The sequence below is a fragment of the Cotesia glomerata genome, linkage group LG5 (assembly GCF_020080835.1).
Source record: "Cotesia glomerata isolate CgM1 linkage group LG5, MPM_Cglom_v2.3, whole genome shotgun sequence".
NCBI classification, from domain to species: Eukaryota; Metazoa; Arthropoda; class Insecta; order Hymenoptera; family Braconidae; genus Cotesia; species Cotesia glomerata.
The window spans coordinates 20,423,603-20,442,088 of NC_058162.1; the positions used below are offsets into that span (position 1 = coordinate 20,423,603).

Below are 18,486 nucleotides of genomic sequence, written 5' to 3' on the forward strand. Positions count from 1 at the left end.
TGGGTTAAAAAAATATAACAGTTGGCAATAAATTTTTGAAATAATTATCAATAATTGTTAAGAATTTATTAAATAATAAATATCAATTGTCAAAATGAGATGACATTGCTTTTAAATAATTTTACTATTAATTTTATGTTGAAAAAACCGGGAAAAAAGTTATAATTTAAAAATTACTTTTATTTTTTTCATTGAAAAAAAATTTTTTTTTTTTTTTTAAATACTCTTGTAATTATACTTTATTTATAAAAATTTTTTAAATTTTAATTATTAATTTTTTCTAATAAATTAACTATATTTTATAAATATAATTCAAAATCTCCCGCGACAAAAATCACTTGTCAATAAATAAGTCGATTCGAGACGCCCTCTAACAAACCTTAGAATTTGTCTATGATGGTAACTGGACTATGTTGGTAAATAGAATTGTGCTATTAACATCAGCTCTAAATTTAAAATATTATTATTAATTTATTTGAAAAAATATTTAAATTTAAACTATTACTAATTCATTTAAAAAAAATTTTAATTACTACTAATTTATTTAAAAAATATTTAAATTTAAACTATTATTAATTTATTTTAAAAAAAATATTTAAATTTAAACTATTAATAATTTATTTTAAAAGTCTTTAAATTTAAACTATTATTAATTTATTTTAAAAAGTATTCAAATTTAAACTATTATTAATTTATTTTAAAAAGTATTTAAATTTAAACTATTATTATTATTAATTTATTTTAAAAAAGTATTTAAATTTAAACTATTACTAATTTATATTTTAAAAAATATTTAAATTTAAACTATTATTATTATTATTAATTTATTTAAAAAAAAATTTAAAAGCTGATAATTAAAAAAAAAATTATGTTTTATTGTTTTCTACAAAATTTACACTTAATTACTAATGGAATATCATTAAAAAATTCATCATATTCAATAGCTGTTGTTGTATAATGTTTATTACAGCGTCTGTATTTCATGATGTCCTTGTCCTCTTGAAGAGCTGTTGGTAATTTTGACCAGATACTGTTGATATGTCAGCAGCACATCCAATAATAAAATATTTAGGTAGCATGGCAATATCTTGAGGTCTCATATCTTCAATACTCAACTTGCAAAATAATTTTAGGGATTTTTCAAGCGATGGATTCCCACAGTAATTTTTAACAAACCATTCTTTTAATTTTTTAACATTCTCTAAAGCACACCAGTACAAGTCGGCATGCTGTTCATGGTTGCTGCAGAAATTACAGTAATAATCCTGACGTTTTTTCAATGGTGGACAGTCCAGATTCTCCAAGTCAATAATTGTCTTTGACTTCATAATATTTTGTAGCCAGCGTTTTTTCTCTAAGCCCTTGACATATATGAACTGTTTGTCAGCGGTCGCTTTGTCTATGACTTGGTTGAGTTTGTCATAAGCAACTTATCCTTGACTCCAGGAAATTTTATGGCAAGCAGCTATAATGGCTTTGTTAAGTCGCTGGTAGTGTAATGATTGAGAGCTCCACGAGTAAGGTGGCTTGAAGACTGTACTTGATATTTCTTCAATCTCCTGGTCAATGGTGATCCAAGCCAGCTCCTTGGCTGTGAAAGTTTCACCTTGAAATCCTTGAACGTCGATTATAATTTCCATGATGCTTCCAAGTTGAAGAAAAGGTGAGAAGTGAACCGTTGGGAAATCGCGGTGTTTATATAATATTAGCCGTGGAAAGTCGCGATTGGTTGTTACTGAGTAGTGGGAGAAACGATTCGCGGTGAGAAAGGGGTTATGACGTCAAAGAGAACCGCGCGCGCCGCATAGATGGTACTAAAATTTGATTGGTTATTGCAAGGTGGTGGTGGTGGTGGTGGTCGCGATATCTCAGCGGGTCTGGAAGGGGGGGGGGTATCAGAAAGGATGATGCAATTTGTGAGAATATATAAACAGGTAATTCTATGAGCATTTTCATTCTTAAATCTTCAGTGATACTATCAAGAACAAGTTTCTACTCAACAAGACTCAAGCCAACAAATCAGTGCTTTTCAAGTCAAAATGGATTTGAAAACAGCCATCACCAACTTGGTTTCATCAGTCATCACAGCCTTTGAAGAACTCAGCCAGCTTGATCAAGCTCCTCAAGCTACAAGTTTGAGGTGGTTTGATATCTGTGAGGACAATTCTCAATACTACAGCACCATTCCACTCGATCCAACATCAAACGTTCACCTCCGGCAATGTTTACAATCAAACATTGCTCTCCTAAAAACCTATGTAGCAAAATTCTTAAGATTGAGCCATAGAGTTGTTGGTGGTGACCTTGGCAATCGAGCTGCTGCTGCTGCCATCAAGTGGGAGGACATGGAGAGCGCATTCGAGGGTAGAATCAAGACGGGATGCGTCATCAATCTCCGTCACACTGACTTGAAGACCTTCTTGAATGATGCTGAAGACTTGGTTATTGAGAAAGTTCAAGAAGCCATGCAGCAGCATGGAAGTCTAAAAGTCAACACCCTGCTCCTTTGTCGATTTGAATGCCATAAAAATGATGCTATAGTTGTAGAGACCAAGACATTTCAAAGTAAGAGCTCTACAATCTTGGTTGAAACATTATTACATGAATGGTATCAAGAAAGCGTGGTGAGTCAAACGTTGAGAAAAGTTGACGAGCTTCAAGAAAATCAGTCAGGTTGGAGTTTGTCAGAAACTCTCAACCTGTCTGTTAACATTTCAAGATTTACACCACTTCAAGCGGGAATTTCAACGTTTGTACAAGTCCCAGGTGACATTCGGAAGACGGAAGGTGTAGTCAATATAATAAACAAGGATCACTACTGCTTTCTTTGGTGTGTCGTTGCGGCTCTATATCCAGTTAAAGCACATAGAAATTTACCATCATCTTATCCATATCTCAGCTCAGTATTGGATCATATACAGGAATAACATTTCCAATAGAATTAAAGAACATACCATCATTTGAAAAAATGAATGATTTGAGGATTAATGTGTACGGTATAGAGTCAAAAGAAAATGAAGAAGATCCTAGTATCATTGTCCCTCTGTACTTGAGTACAAATCTTGAGTGTCAGAAAGATGCTATTCATTTGCTCATGATCGAAACAAACTGGACATTAAACAAAGATGATAGTATTGAAAATCACAGACCTATATTTCATTTTGCGTGGATACGAAATATTTCAAGATTAGTAGGAAATACTGTTAAAAAGGGGCATTGGAAGGTATTCTTCTGTGATCGTTGTCTTTGTCATTTCAAACAAGAGGCATCATTCCAGAGACATCAGTCTGATTGTCTCCAGTATAACAAAGTCAGAATGACTCTACCCACCGAAAAAAACAAAATATTATCATTCAGAGATCATAAATACAAAGATCCAGTATCGTTTGTTGTATACGCGGATCTTGAAAGCGTCCTGGAGGAGGAAACAGAAGATATTCAAAAGCATACACCTCACAGTATAGCTTTTTATTTACATTGCAGTTATGACAATTCACTGTCCAAGTTCAATTTAAATCGTTCAGAAGAATGTATTAAGTGGTTTGTACAAGAACTTGAATCTATAAGCCATCAAGTCAGTAGTTATTTAAGAAATCCAAAACCTCTACCAAAGTTGACTGATGAAGAACAAAAGTCAGTTAATGAAGCAGTGAATTGTCATATCTGTAATAAGCCATTTAAATCTGCCAATGATAAGAAAGTGAGAGATCACTGTCACTTCACCGGGAAATTTAGAGGAGCTGCTTATAACTCCTGTAACTTAAATTTTCAACAAAGTCACATTATTCCAATAGTTTTTCATAATTTATCCGGCTATGACTGTCACTTTATCTTAGAGTCTGTAGCGACAGTTTTCAATGGTTCACTAGAAATATTACCGATTAATAAAGAAAAGTACATTGCATTTACTAAAACTGTAGACGATACCAGCATTCATCTTAGATTTATCGACTCATTTAGATTCATGGCATCGAGTATTGACAAACTTTCATCTTACTTGACTGACGATGACATGAAAATCACACGACAGTTTTGTTCTGACCCGGAACAACTTAAACTTGTAACAAGCAAAGGAATCTTTCCTTATGAATACATAGACTGTTTAGAAAAATTAGACGAGACTGAACTACCAGACAAACAAGCTTTTTACTCTCGACTGAATGACAAGCACATCAGTGACGAAGACTACTCGTTTGCCCAAACAGTATGGAGTAAATTCAATATACAGACTCTCGGTGAATACTCCGATCTCTATCTGAAAACAGATGTCTTATTATTGGCAGATATCTTTGAAAATTTCCGTGCAAGTTGTTACAAAACTTATGAATTAGACGCTCTACATTATTATACTGCTCCAGGACTTGCTTTTTCCGCCATGCTCAAACATACAGGGGTACAACTTGAGCTATTACTAGATCCCGAAAAGATACTGTTTTTTGAGAAAGGTCTCCGTGGTGGAGTATCTCAATGCACCAATCGATATGCCAAGGCCAACAACCGTTACATGGGTGAAGACTTCAATCCAGAAGAAGATGAGTCCTACATCATGTATCTGGACGTAAACAACCTCTACGGAGCTGCAATGAGCATGTCTCTTCCTCAAGGCTCCTTCGAGTGGGAGAAAAATATCACAGAGGAGAATATTTCATCAATATTCAACTCTAATGAATCCTGAAGATCTACATGAACACCATAAAGACATGCCATTGTGTCCAGAACACTTCACTCCACCAGGCAGCAAGACTCGTAAGCTAGCTACAACACTGCATCCAAAAATGAATTATGTAATTCATTATAAGAACTTGGAACAGTGCTTGCAGCTCGGGATAAAACTTGTTAAAGTTCATCGAGTATTAAAGTTTGCGCAGTCACCGTGGCTCAAACCTTACATCGACAAGAACACCGAGTGTCGTAAAAATGGTGCCAATGAGTTTGAAAAGAACTTTTTCAAGCTCATGAACAATGCAGTGTTTGGTAAGACCATGGAGAATGTGCGTAAACACAAGGATGTCAAGCTGGTGACAAAGTGGCTCGGCCGATATGGTGCAAAAAGTTTGATTTCAAAATCAAACTTTAACAGCTTCACGATTTTCGGGGAAAATCTAGTAATAGTTGAGCTGAATAAATTGAATGTTATCTTCAATAAACCGATTTATGTCGGTTTCAGTATCCTGGACTTGTCAAAGATCTTTGTATATGATTTTCATTACAAATATGTCAAGGAAAACTTCGACAATGACGCTGCAAAGCTGCTCTATACCGACACGGACAGTTTCATCTATCACTTCAAAGTGCCTGATATTTTTCAAGTCATCAAACGTGATATACACAAGTTTGATACTTCTGATTTCCCAATCAACAACGAGTATGGCATGCCTCAAAAGAATAAGAAGGTTCTTGGGCTCATGAAGGACGAAAACAATGGCAAAATTGTGTCAGAGTTTATCGGCCTCAGATCAAAGCTGTACGCTTTCAAGCTGCATGAAAAAAGTGAGGTGAAGAAGAGAGCCAAGGGAGTCAAGGGATCAACGTTGCGAACGATCACGTTTGATGACTTCAAGAATTGCTTATTAGATCATGTAAATATTTGTAAAGAGCAATTCTTGATAAGAAGTGATAGACATGTTGTAAGAACAATCAAGCAAAATAAGCTTGCACTGAGCTGGGATGATGATAAACGTCAACTGCTGGAAGACTCTACAGACACTCTTCCATGGGGCTACAAGAAAGCCGATGTAGAGCCACCAGCTAAGAGGAGAAAAATGTAAATACTTAGACTTAAGATTGTAAATAATTAGATTTAAGGTTGTAAATAATTAGACTTAACATTGTAAATAAATAGATTTAAGGTTGTAAATAAATAGTTTTAAGTTTTTGTTAATAAATATATTTATTATATATCTGTTTTATTTATCCAACTATTATGTTTAGTATCAAAACCTAGCCATTTAACATATTATTTATTTCCACGGTTTTTAATAATTTTTTCAACTAAGTATACATCTGGATATTTGACTTTGCTGAGTTCCTCTTCATAAAATCCACCTTGTATTGGTTGATCCTGGTAGTCGACAAGCTTGTATGTTGTTGGATTTGTGTTTTGTACTGTCTTGATGGTAAAAATCTCAGTCGTCCAGTTTGGTGTATATTCTTTCTCAAATACATTTTTATACTTGCTGATTTGAACCTTGTCACCAACTTTGAATTTATTTTTCTTCTTTGATTTTGGTTTAATTTTTTGATAGATTTTTTCAAGCAGTTGTTTCTCCTGAGCAGCGGTAACATCAACAGGTTTCATTTTGATGGTACTATGTTTGGTGTTGTTGTAAGTATTCACCAAGTCATCAAGTATATCAGTCCACTTGTAACTACCACGAGCTGTGAATTCTCGCCACATTTTATTCTTGAGTGTTCTATTAAAACGTTCACAAATAGATGCTTTGAGATTGCTGAATGTTGAGTAAAGATTTATCTTGTGCTGCTTCATCAGATCTTTGAATTCTTTGTTGTAGAACTCTCTACCCTGATCAACATGGAGATTTTTAGGTACACGACCTTGCTGGAGTACAGACTTCATAGCACTAGTGACATCAACACCACTTTTTAATTTAATCGGAACTGCCCCGGCATATTTTGAAAATATATCTATGATTGTAAGCAGATACTTGTATCCTTTATTAACTGTTGCATATGGAATCATCTCAACTAAGTCAGCTTGCCAAGTCTCATCAAGACCTCGGATGTCAACATGACGACGTTTATAGTTCCTGCGAGCTGGTTTGTGAAGCTCTTTAGCTATCACTACCTTTTTGTCGACCATTGAGTTTCTCAAAGAGATATTTGATATTATTCTGGTGAGTGGAGACTACTGCTTTAACGTCCTCAATAGTCGTCTGCAAATTTATTATAGAAGCTTTCAGTATTACTATTTCAGAGTGTAAATGTGAAATAATCTCTTTCTGTTCACTGTCTATGCTTTTATCCAGTTCAGATATATGTCTCAGTACAAATTGCACTGTCGCAGCATCGTGTTCATTTGAAGGATTAACAAGATTGCACAGTCTTTTATTCTCAATGGTATAGTTTCCATCAGAAGTTACATTGAAACCTCTACCAGCTGGTTCTCGTTGACCTGACTTGTCATTGTCCAGTGGGCGTCCAAATATATCGATGCTCATAGTTGTAAACACTTTGACTGTCAACGTGTGAATGATATAATTTTCTAAAAACTTTTAATATATAACTCCAGCCTCCCTTAGCTCTTCAATAATTGACATGATTTCATTTGTGTGACTTGGATTTCCAGCAGCTTGAGACGCCATCAGCAGCCGCAAACGATCATTTGCCGCAACTAGTTCATTTGGATCATCCCAGTATACGTAGTCCATGGGTGTCTTGGTGGTAATCATAAATTTTGGTAGTCCTCTACCATGCTTTTCAACAAAATCAGCAATATATTTCTTATACTTATCTGTTGAATCTATGTAAATACTTTTACTTGAATCATAACTTTTCCTATGAGTATTTGTTCTCTGGATAATTTCCAAATATTTTGTCTTATTATCTTGCGTGACAAACGTATCTTTCGGTGTTTTTGTAAACAATAATTCCAACAACCCATGAGTTATTGGATAATTTCTTTCTTTGACAATTATTGTATCATTTGCAAATGAAATATTTGAATCACCCATATACATTTCACCATATTTTTTGCGTACTCCATATCTCATATATATATATATATATATATATATATATATATAATATATATATATATATATATATACATATATAGATATATATATATATCTATATATGTATATATGTACATATAGATATATTAAATACCTTAAATATTAAAAGCCTTGGCCAAAAGAGACTTACTCAGTGGAACTTAACCAAAAGATGCAGGTTCGAGTCCTGGTCTGAGCTGTCTGAATTATTTTTTCAGTTACTGAAAAATTACACTGAGTAAAAATTACATCTTTCTCTAACAATAATTGTCGATAAACGAATTTTAATTGTGAATTTCACCTAAATTTTCTCTGATGGTATGAGACCTCATACCGATAAAATATTATGGTGAAGAAGTAATAATCAAAAATTAGTCATTCTTCAAGAATTTGGATCGGGATTATTCGGCTTAGAGTAATAATAATAACTATCTATCTTTATTATAATTAATATTGAGAAAAACCAAAAAAAAAAAAAAAAATAAAAACGGTACACTGCTTCCTCCTTAAGATATCGTTATTCTGTCTTTTTTTTTACTGTAAGCCACTAACGGATAATTGTAAGAAAAACGGATGATTGTTATGCCTTAGGGAGGGAGCATTTTACGTATAAGATTTCGAGACACCCGATGTAATGTCCCGTGAGCGCTGAGAGCACAACTCAACGGCGGCAGTGAAAACAATTACCGAGCGAAGAGGGTGGGGGGCAGTATTCTCTGTCAGCAATTTTTTGATATTCTCTCGTCAGTTGACTGCTGTGCGTCTAGTGTAGAAGGAGATATTTGTTATAAGTCTATGAAAAAATGTATAAGGTAAAAGCCCCAATAGATGATCACGTACCAGTATATGATCACTCCATGTATCTGTATATCTATATTCACAAATATAGGTATACAAATACATGGAGTGATCATATACTGGTACATGATCATCTATTGGGGCTTTTACCTTAAAGCGAAAAAAAATATGATAAAGCCTTATGATCGTCCATACGTGAATACAAGAATGGACCGAATGCAAAGAAACAATAAGTAAATAATGAAATAAATTCTATCTATTATTTTACATTTACTTGTACATTTGTATAACGGCTTCAGGCTTAGGAAATAGATAATTATTTTTTTTTTCAATGTGAAATGAATAAATGTAAATATTTGCTGCAGGTTTAAAAGAAAACCAGGAATCAGTAATTCCTTCTTACAAACCACCTTTGATTATAAGTCTCACAAATCAGCAACGGCAATCCGCAACAATTGACGCCACAAATTCTTTAGGTTAGATATAAGTCAAATGAGTATGCAAATACATTAGTAATCTCTACTTTATAACAAGATAAATTAATATTATTAAATGGAATCGAAATATTACAGTGATGAATTCGGCGGGTACAAACACAACACCAAGGGGTACACAGCCAGAAAAAAGTTCGCAAAAAATTAAAAAAAAGCAACTGCCGGCAAAATGTGACGGAAAAAAAAATAATACCAGCAAAAGATCAGATTCAGAGCGTCCTCCTAAAGGTAGGGGCGGAAAACATAAGAGTATAGAAGGTAAATAAATATATTTATACATCATTTCTAACAATTGTGACCAATAATTTTCCAAACTTTATAATTTGAAATAAAAAATCTACACTGATAGAAGGATTTGTTTATATTTGATAAGCTCTATTAACTGCCCAGTGAACACATGACTTCAATATGACGTCATTTATAAGTCATAGGAATGTCACAATATTTTACGTAAATATGACGTAAAATTGACCTGTCTTGTGATCCAATTATGATGTAAAAATATATGATATATTTTTGACATCATACTGATGTAAGTTTATTACTTCTCTATGATGTAACGGAAATAATTTAGATATTACGTACAACTGAGATAATATATAAACTACAATATTACGTAACATTAATGCCATCATTGTATGTCATAACGACGTAAGTTTAACATCATGCGTTTACATCAGTGACAAGTCACGGCTGTACGTAATCTTGACGTAAGTTTAACATCATGCGTTTACATCAGTGACAAGTCACGGTTGTACGTGATCTTGACGTAAGATTAATATCATGTGTTTACATCAGTGACAAGTCACGGTCGTACGTAATACCGATACCATTTGTGAGTCATTATTTAACATCAATAATTTGTCACAATTGTACATAATACTGACGTAATTTGAAAGTCATTTTCTAAATCAGTGACAAACGATTATTTTCCATAATATTGATAAAATTTGGGGGATGTATATTTTTAATATTATCGATTGATCAAAATTTATCAAATATAAAACTTCTTTAACAAGATGTCTAATTTACAATTAATCGCTAAATATTAGTGAAAATTGGTTTAAAATTTAGTAAGAATCAGGAAGAGGTAAACAGCTGATTTAAGCCGGTACCTTGCAAATTTAAGTCCGTTCTTAATAACAAAAATTTATAATTTATAATATTAATGAATATATCCAAGATATTAGCAAATAACATACAAAATATTTTTCATTTACGTTTTTAAGAAAAAAACATACAAATTAAATACATGTGGGATATAAATTTTTTATATCTTTGCTTGTATGTTTCCATACACTGCTGAAAAAAAATTTTGACTCAAAGGTAAATTTCTTTGGACCAAGAATATATCAGAGATGACTGAAAATTTCGTGAATGAAGTCAAAATTTCTTGACACTAAAACACTTCTTGCTCCAATATAACTTCGGCCTCCGTCAAAATTTTCTTGGTGCAAGAAATACTTTTTTTTCGGTGCATATGTTTCTCACTTATATTTTTTCCATAAATTTAGGTACTTTTATCCATTGTAAAAATATTTTCGACTTCATTCAGTATAAATGACTTGGTGTGAAACTGATAACAAAATACCGAGTTCAATTTATGTGGCATGAACTCTAAATTTTTAAACCGTCAAGCGAGTAAACATATAATTTCTTATGATTTCGCGTCAAGAAATTAAATGTCAGTCATTTAAATATTGCACTATTACTTGAAAAATAATTTTCTGACATTAGTGCTGCTACTTATGAAACATTGTATTTGAAATCATTCAAACAGTTCCATGATTGTTATTGACAAGACTAGGTAATAGTATTTTACACAGTAAAAAATTTTGCGTCATTGCGTCAAAAACTTTAGTGTTAAAAATTTTTGTGTTAAATATTTAACTTTTTTAAGTATAAATTTAACATTTATTGTGTTAAATCAACATAAAAAAATATTAAATATTTAACATAAAAATTTTTAACACAAAATTTTTTGACACAATGACGCAAAATTTTTTTACTGTGTACACCAAGTTTCATAATGTTGTTAGTATGTTAAATTAAAGAAATTCAAATTTCGAAAAAAATTGAAATTAAAAAGAAATATAGATTAAAAAAATGGTATACTTAAAAGAGTTGAAATTTAAAAAAAATCTAAATTTTGTAAATTGAAATTTTGAAGAAGAAAAATCCAAATGAAAAATACTAAATTTTCGGAAAAAATTAAATTAAAAAAAGATTCGAGTCTTGAGAAATCAATAAGTATTAAAAAATATTCAAATGACACGGATACATCGTTTACTCTGAAAAAATTTCACTCTGTGAAAGTTTTCTGTGTTCGCAGAGAGTCTAAAGCTCTCTGTGTCCGCTTTTAGACGAAAATTTTTGAAAGTGTAAGATTCAATCAATTTTTATGAAAATTTATAAATTGCCTATTCATTACCGCAAGTTTCACTAGCGAGCCTTTTATAAGAGTTTTTACAAAGTTTTATAGAACTTTATAAAATTTCATGAGTTTAATGAAATTTTATGAAATTGTATAAATTATTAGACTTGAATTTTATACAATTCCAGCTCTTAAAATCCATTTAATCTCAGAAAAAATTATGAAATAAGCATTTTTCATCATCTTTCAGAGAACAAAAATTGAAATTATCTGAAATAAATTACTGATTGAATATTTCGAATAAAATTCGAAATATACAATTAATAATTTTGTTCTAAGTCCCAAAAATTATTTTGTATGGAAAATAATTTTTGGAAATTAATTATTTTGTGAAAATAATTTATGTAAGAAATTTTATAAGTTCCGACGAGGATTTTGTATGGAAATGTATTCTGATGGAAATTTATGTAATCTGTTAAATTGAATGAATGCATCTGATATTTAAATTTCAAAGAGAAAATTAAAAACTTAGAATTCGCGAGACGAATGGATAGAGAATGAAGGAAATTACGATTAAAATAATAAATAATTATTTTTGAATGCTAGTTCGAGGACACCGGACAGGTGTCTAAAACGACCCTTCCGGTTCGTTACAAGAGAGTTAGGGGAAAAATGATAAACGCCAAAATTTGGCTCGGCAAAAAGGAAGTCTTGTGACAAAGTGTTATTTGTGGTGAATACTCTTCCAATAATAACACCTGGAGGGACATTACCTTGGTTCGCCTAGAACATTGGTAAGTACCTTTTGAACACTTAACAATATTTTGACTTCCCTGGATTTTTGACTTTCTGTCAAAACTCCAGTAGGTGACCATACGCCGTGTAGGTGGGGAACCAGCTTTTGCCAGTTAGTTCGCGATTTTGACGCTCACGACGAGTGAGAGTATGTGTGAGGATTTTTATTTTTGTAAAGACCAGTTTTGATCGGATCTTCGTTACCGACGGAAGGTACGCGTGCGTTTACCGATGTAAGATTATAGTTTGAAATCGTTTTTCTTTGTATTTTCGTTTGATTTAGTTTTGGGGTTTAATATAACCTAAAATTGTACTACGTGAGTTTTGTTGTACTTGTAATTTTTTTTCATTGATTTATTTAATTGATTTTGATGAATAAATTGTTTATTTTGTCTTTATCATAACCTGTTTGACTTTTCGGATTTATTTCATTAGATTTATTAATATATCTATTATTTACATTTAAGTGAGTTTGTTTTGGCTTTTATTTCGGTTTGTATATTGATGACAACCCCCTTTTGACCCTGGAATTCGGCGAGCTTCAGATTCGAGCAAGGGGGACGTTGAAATTACTTAAACTATAGTTGTTTTGCTTGTTACCGTTTTCTGTCGGTTAATTAGCTGTTGTCACGCGGTGTTACCCAGTGTTAGGACTTTTGGTTAATTTACCGACAGTCGGAGAGGGGATCTGAGAAACGGGAGTCATATCCAAGGAAGGCTGCGGCGCGTGGATTGCCCATTTCGGAGTATGGAACCTGAGAAACGGTAGCCAGGTACGAGGAAGGTAGCAGGCGCACGAATTGCCCCGAACGTGGCAAAACCGTGGAAAATTACCCGTTACACTTTAATGTAATATAATTAATGCAAATAATTTAAAAAGATGATTTTAGTTTTTAAGCAATCTTCATATCATATGACATTGCAAGTCAAACAAATTCACTCAACAAAATATTTATTAACTGTTAATAAATGCTTGTTAACTATTAATGAATGTACTTTCCTCCCAAATAAATATTTATTGAATGGTAAAAAATATTTATTAAAATTTAATAAATTAAGTAATTGTCTTCAAATAAATTAAATTATTAATAGTTAATAAATCCTTTTATCAGTGTGTAAATGTTTAAATCCTCTAAACGTAGGAGTATAGGTACTCGCTATTTTATATTGTTCGATTAAAATTTATTTTTCTACTTCTTTTTATGATCCTATAAAATAATTTATATTTGCTCTTGACTTACGGTCTTATTATTTTGACGCATTTACAGAATCTGGAATGGATAATGGTAAAAAAATGCCTATTCCCGACTAGAATTTTAGTGAGGCATGCCGGAAAATCAGTTCGGGACGAAGCTAGCTTTCCGAACTTAGGCTAGCCCAATTCGGATCTTATTTGTTTTAAATTAGGCAAGCCGAACATTGGTATGCCAAAAGAATTCCACATTCGATGTAATCTCATAATAGTTTGTGTAAAATGATGTAATTGCGGGAAAGCGGAGGATCAGGTTTTGGTCTGGATATCTCAATTAAAACGCGGAAATATTATTAAAAATTAACACTATAAATTTATTTACACTAAATACAAGTTATTATTAATATGTTAATTTGCGGATTGTTTAAATAAAATCGGTTAAATAAAGCACTGCGTGAATAATGAAGCGAAGCCGGTTGACACGTGGTTGAACACACTGCCGGCACTGGAAAAGCGGAGAATTAATTGCACAAATAACACAATTTATCTGTAACAAACTAAAGCGGATTAATAACAATTAATTTAAGAAAATTAAATTATTAAATAAGCGAAATGCGGTTTATTAACAAAAAGCGAAAGTAAAGAAATACTAATGGCGACTTGATGCAGCGAAAGCGTGGAAGCGAAAGATAATAATAATAATGCGTCTTCTTCCTCGTCGACTTGGGGAAGAAGACTTATTGCTTATGTCTGCTGAGCAATCAGCCAATCACGCCATGACGTGACCAGTCAAGCTAAGCTTTGTGCAGGCGGTTAGTTTAAGCGGGAACTAGCAGTTGACAGGTGCGGCTCGTGAAATTGGGAGTCCCCCAGGGGCGACTTTATCGCGGCTGGGCCTGTTCACTGAACAGTTTGGCACTGCCTAAGTTCGGCATATAATGGATTGCCTAATTAGTACGAAATAACGGTAACCAAAGGCTTACCAAAGTTTAGTTCACCAAGCTCGGGCTTACTTAGGCAAACCTGTGGAAATGCCTAAGTTCGGTACATTATGGATTGTGAAACTGTTATGAAATAACAGTAACCAAAGGCTTACCGAAGTTTGGTTCACCAAGTTCGGGCTCACTTCGGAAAACCTATGGCAATGCCTAAGTTCGGCATTTCGTGGGTTGCCAAACTGTTATGAAATAATGGTAACCAAAGGTTTACCGAAACTTGGCATACCACGATCGAGCTTCTTTAGGCAACACTGTGGAAATGCCTAAGTTCGGTATGTCATGGTTTGCCAAACTGTTATGAAATAACGGCAACCAAAGAGACTTACCAAAGTTCGATATGTCATGGATTGCCAAACTGGTATGAAATAACGGTAGCCAAAGGATTACCGAAGTTTGATTCTCCGAGCTCGGGCTCATTTAGACAAAACTGTGGCAATGCCTAAGTTCGGTATGCCATGAATTGCCAACCCGAGAAAAAATGTTTCTATATAATTATATATAATTGTATATAATCATATATGATTATACATGGAATTACATATATAATTATATAAAATTATATATGATCATACATAATTATATAGAATCATACATGATTATATATGGAATTGTATATGAGGTTATATATAATAATATATGACTATATATGGAGCAATATACAACCATGCAGGATTATATATAGTTCCATATACAAATATATATAAGTATATAGAATTATATATAATCATACATGATTATATATGGAATTGTATATGAGGTTATATATAATCATATATAATTATATATGACTATATATGGATCAATATACAGCCATGCAAGATTGTATATAGTCCCATATATAATTATATATAAGTATATATAATTATACATGCTTATATATAATTAACAGACATAAAAATTTTTTCTTTGAAAAAAAATTTTTTTTTGGTAATCACAAAAAGTGTAAAATGATGTTTATAATTACGTTTAAATAATTCTGAAATACAAAATTTGTCACATTTCCTATGAGATGTTTTGGTCTGCTCTGCTACTACCTAATAGTAAAATCATTATTTATTTTATTATTTAAATAAGTGTTATATTATAATGAAATTCGGTAAAATAAATAAATTATGAATAATGACTATCCAAATATATATTAAAATCAATTTTTATATTCCATTTATGATAAACTCATATGATACATTATGTAGATCATAGAATAATTATCATCTAAGACAGCAGCACAGCAGACAGACACTTCAAGACGCACGGAGATCACCAAAGTTAAACAGCATTGAGCAGGGTTAATAGTTGGATAGGTGACCGCTGGTGTTATAGTCATGAAATTATATCTAGATATTTTTTTTTTGCATTTTAATTGGTTACACAGAATTGCGTAGGACCATATTAAATACTCTATCCATAAAATTAACCCTACAATTAATTAGATATAATAAATATATAATTAAATATTGTTATATATAATTATATATAGTTATATATAATTAGATATGATGATTATATTTGGCCATTTTTCATATATAATTATATATAACCAATTTATATATAAATATATATATAATTATATATAAATATTTTTTCTCGGGAAATTGATACGAGATAACGGTAACTAAAAGCTTACCGAGCAGTAACTAAAGGTATTCTGAAGCTTGGTCTATCAAAATGAAACTTGACTAGGTAAGCCTGTGGCAAGTCCTCACTTAATAGGTATAACATCGGAATTCCTAAATCGACCGTTGCAACGATAACCGAATGTTTGCCGAAGTGTCGGGCTTATAAGTATCTTGAGGCAAGAGGTCGCTCATCATCGGCGTAGCGTCGCGGTATGGTATAGGGCTCTCGTGCGTCGGGTACAGCGTTCGAGTCTCGCGTTCGACATGTAAAATTGTTAATAATTAAAAATGATTAATTATAATTATTCTTAAGGCGAGTGTGAGGTAAATTTAAGTGTTGTGTGTGACTAATGTATCTAACTCCATCATCTCCTTCCCCCTTGACCCATAAAATTGACCAATCAAAAAAAAACTTTTTCATAGTAAGAAAAACCCTAAAAAGCGAAAAAAATAACCGAAAATATAAAAAAAAAAATAATAAGGTAAAAGCCCCAGTAGATGATCACGTACCAGTATATGATCACTCCATGTATTTGTATATCTATATTCACAAATATAGGTATACAAATACATGGAGTGATCATATACTGGTAAATGATCATCTATTGGGGCTTTTACCTTACTAAATAAAAAAAAAAAAATTTTTTTTATTTACTTAATGTTTAAAAAATTTTGTCCTAAAGCCGATATTTATATTTAAAATTTAAAACGTAAATTAAAAAAAATAAGCATTCATTATTATTAATTTTTGCTTTAAAATAAAAATAGCTAAAAACAAAAAAAGAATTCAATTTGGATTCTTCCGTGCGAATTTAGTTTCTGAATTGCTGCCTAGTTAGGTAGCCGAATTCGGACTGAATGAGGCTTGGATAGTCACCAGAAAGTGTGGTTTCCAAACCACCGCCTAAGTCGGAAGCCAAGTAAGGCCCAAACTCGCGACTGCGTTACTTCCGGGACGTGGGCCAACTTTGGCTTTCTGGTTCGGCGCGAACTTGGAATTCGGCATGCCTAATTCAAAACGAACCACCGCCGAACTTAAATTTCTGGTCGGGTTACTGGCGATGCATCAACTAACAATATTATTACAGGTAAAGCTTCTAGATTTATGAAATCAAATCTTACTTTCAATTCGATTTTGTAACTCAAATTTTCAAGCAAAACAAAAACTTTGTCTGGAGGTGGATCTGGAAAAGAAAATACAGACAAAAAAACCATAATTACTGACACAGGAGATGAAAAACAGGAGACAGATAAAGAATCTTCACAAGGAGAAAGTGAATTTTCGCAAGGAAAGACTGAAGAAGCTAAACCGCTGAAAGATAGTCATAAAATCGGAAAAATTGAAGAAAAGGACACAGTAGAAGAGAAAAAAAAAAAAGAAAATTTCAGCTAAACCAAATGTTTACACAAGGATTAAGAGTTTAGAAGACCAGCTGAAGGTTTTGGTCAAGGTACTAATTTTTTTTTAATTTATAATTTATGATAACTGTCAATTTCACTTCTACATATGGGTGTAAACAAGCATTTAATATTGTTTGTGATTAGTTTTAGTGAAATTATTTAAATCCTATTTAATAATTTAATTTACAGGCAGCCGAACAGAATAAAACAGTACCGACAACTTCAAATGATTAGATCAAATGACCACTGAGGCAGTTAGGCACCCGGTTGACCAGAGAAACCGCCCATCACATCCAGACTGTTGCCAGGGGAGGTGGTAACGCCCATTCTAATGCGGAAACGTATCATAATAGGCGCAATTACCAACAAAAGCAGACACATAATTGGAATCATAGAGAATTATACTCAGCCATATGATGACACTTACTGGAGGCAACGAAATAAGTCGTATGTCTATAGAGGTAACTTTAACCAAGGAGGCAGAGGCACCAGATATCGCAGGAATGGCTATCGACACTATTATAATTTCGGAGGAAATTATGGCATCAATTACAATCGGTACCAGAATCGTTTTGATTAAATATATTTAATTAGAAATTAATATCTGGAGATTTCAGACTTACATATTGAAGAAGTAATCAGTATTGAGCAAAAAAATTCGTGTTGGTGTAAAAGGAAAGTGTATATACTGTCAAACTGATAAAAAAATTAACGACTCAAGAGCCAAAATCTTGAACTAAGAATACCTTTTTGAAGAAAACGATTTTTTTGAGTCAAGAGAACATATTTTTGAGACAAGAATAATTTCTTGACTCGAGAATTTATTCTCTTGACTTAAGAAAATCATTTTCTTCAAAATGGTATTCTTGATTCAAGATTTTGGCTCTTGAGTCAAGTTAAATTTTTTATCAGTGCACTGAATTATATCATTGATAAAATAATATTTTTATAATATTTTCATTATAAAATAATTTAATTCCATTGATAAAATAGTACAAAGTGTTTAATTATGAGACTATAAAAATTTGGGCCAATTGGCAGAGGAATGAAAAAACAAATAAAATTGTTAATAAAATTGTAATTAT

At 32.2% G+C, this 18,486-nt stretch overlaps 2 protein-coding genes across 2 annotated transcripts; both read left to right on the forward strand.

The window, feature by feature from the left end:
- The first annotated feature begins 2,968 nt into the window (after positions 1-2,968).
- On the forward strand, positions 2,969-4,675 carry LOC123266116. Its single transcript, XM_044730146.1, has one exon. The coding sequence runs from the start codon at positions 2,969-2,971 to the stop codon at positions 4,673-4,675; it is 1,707 nt and encodes a 568-aa protein (XP_044586081.1).
- A 25-nt stretch (positions 4,676-4,700) lies between these two features.
- Positions 4,701-5,768, forward strand: LOC123266117. The gene has a single exon (XM_044730148.1). It carries the CDS (start codon positions 4,701-4,703, stop codon positions 5,766-5,768), a length of 1,068 nt encoding a protein of 355 aa, XP_044586083.1.
- The last annotated feature ends 12,718 nt before the right edge of the window (positions 5,769-18,486 follow it).

Coding starts and splice junctions, on each gene's coding strand:
- LOC123266116 (XM_044730146.1), top strand. CDS start 2,969: ATGAATGATTTGAGGATTAATGTGTACGGTATAGAGTCAAAAGAAAAT.
- LOC123266117 (XM_044730148.1), top strand. CDS start 4,701: ATGCCATTGTGTCCAGAACACTTCACTCCACCAGGCAGCAAGACTCGT.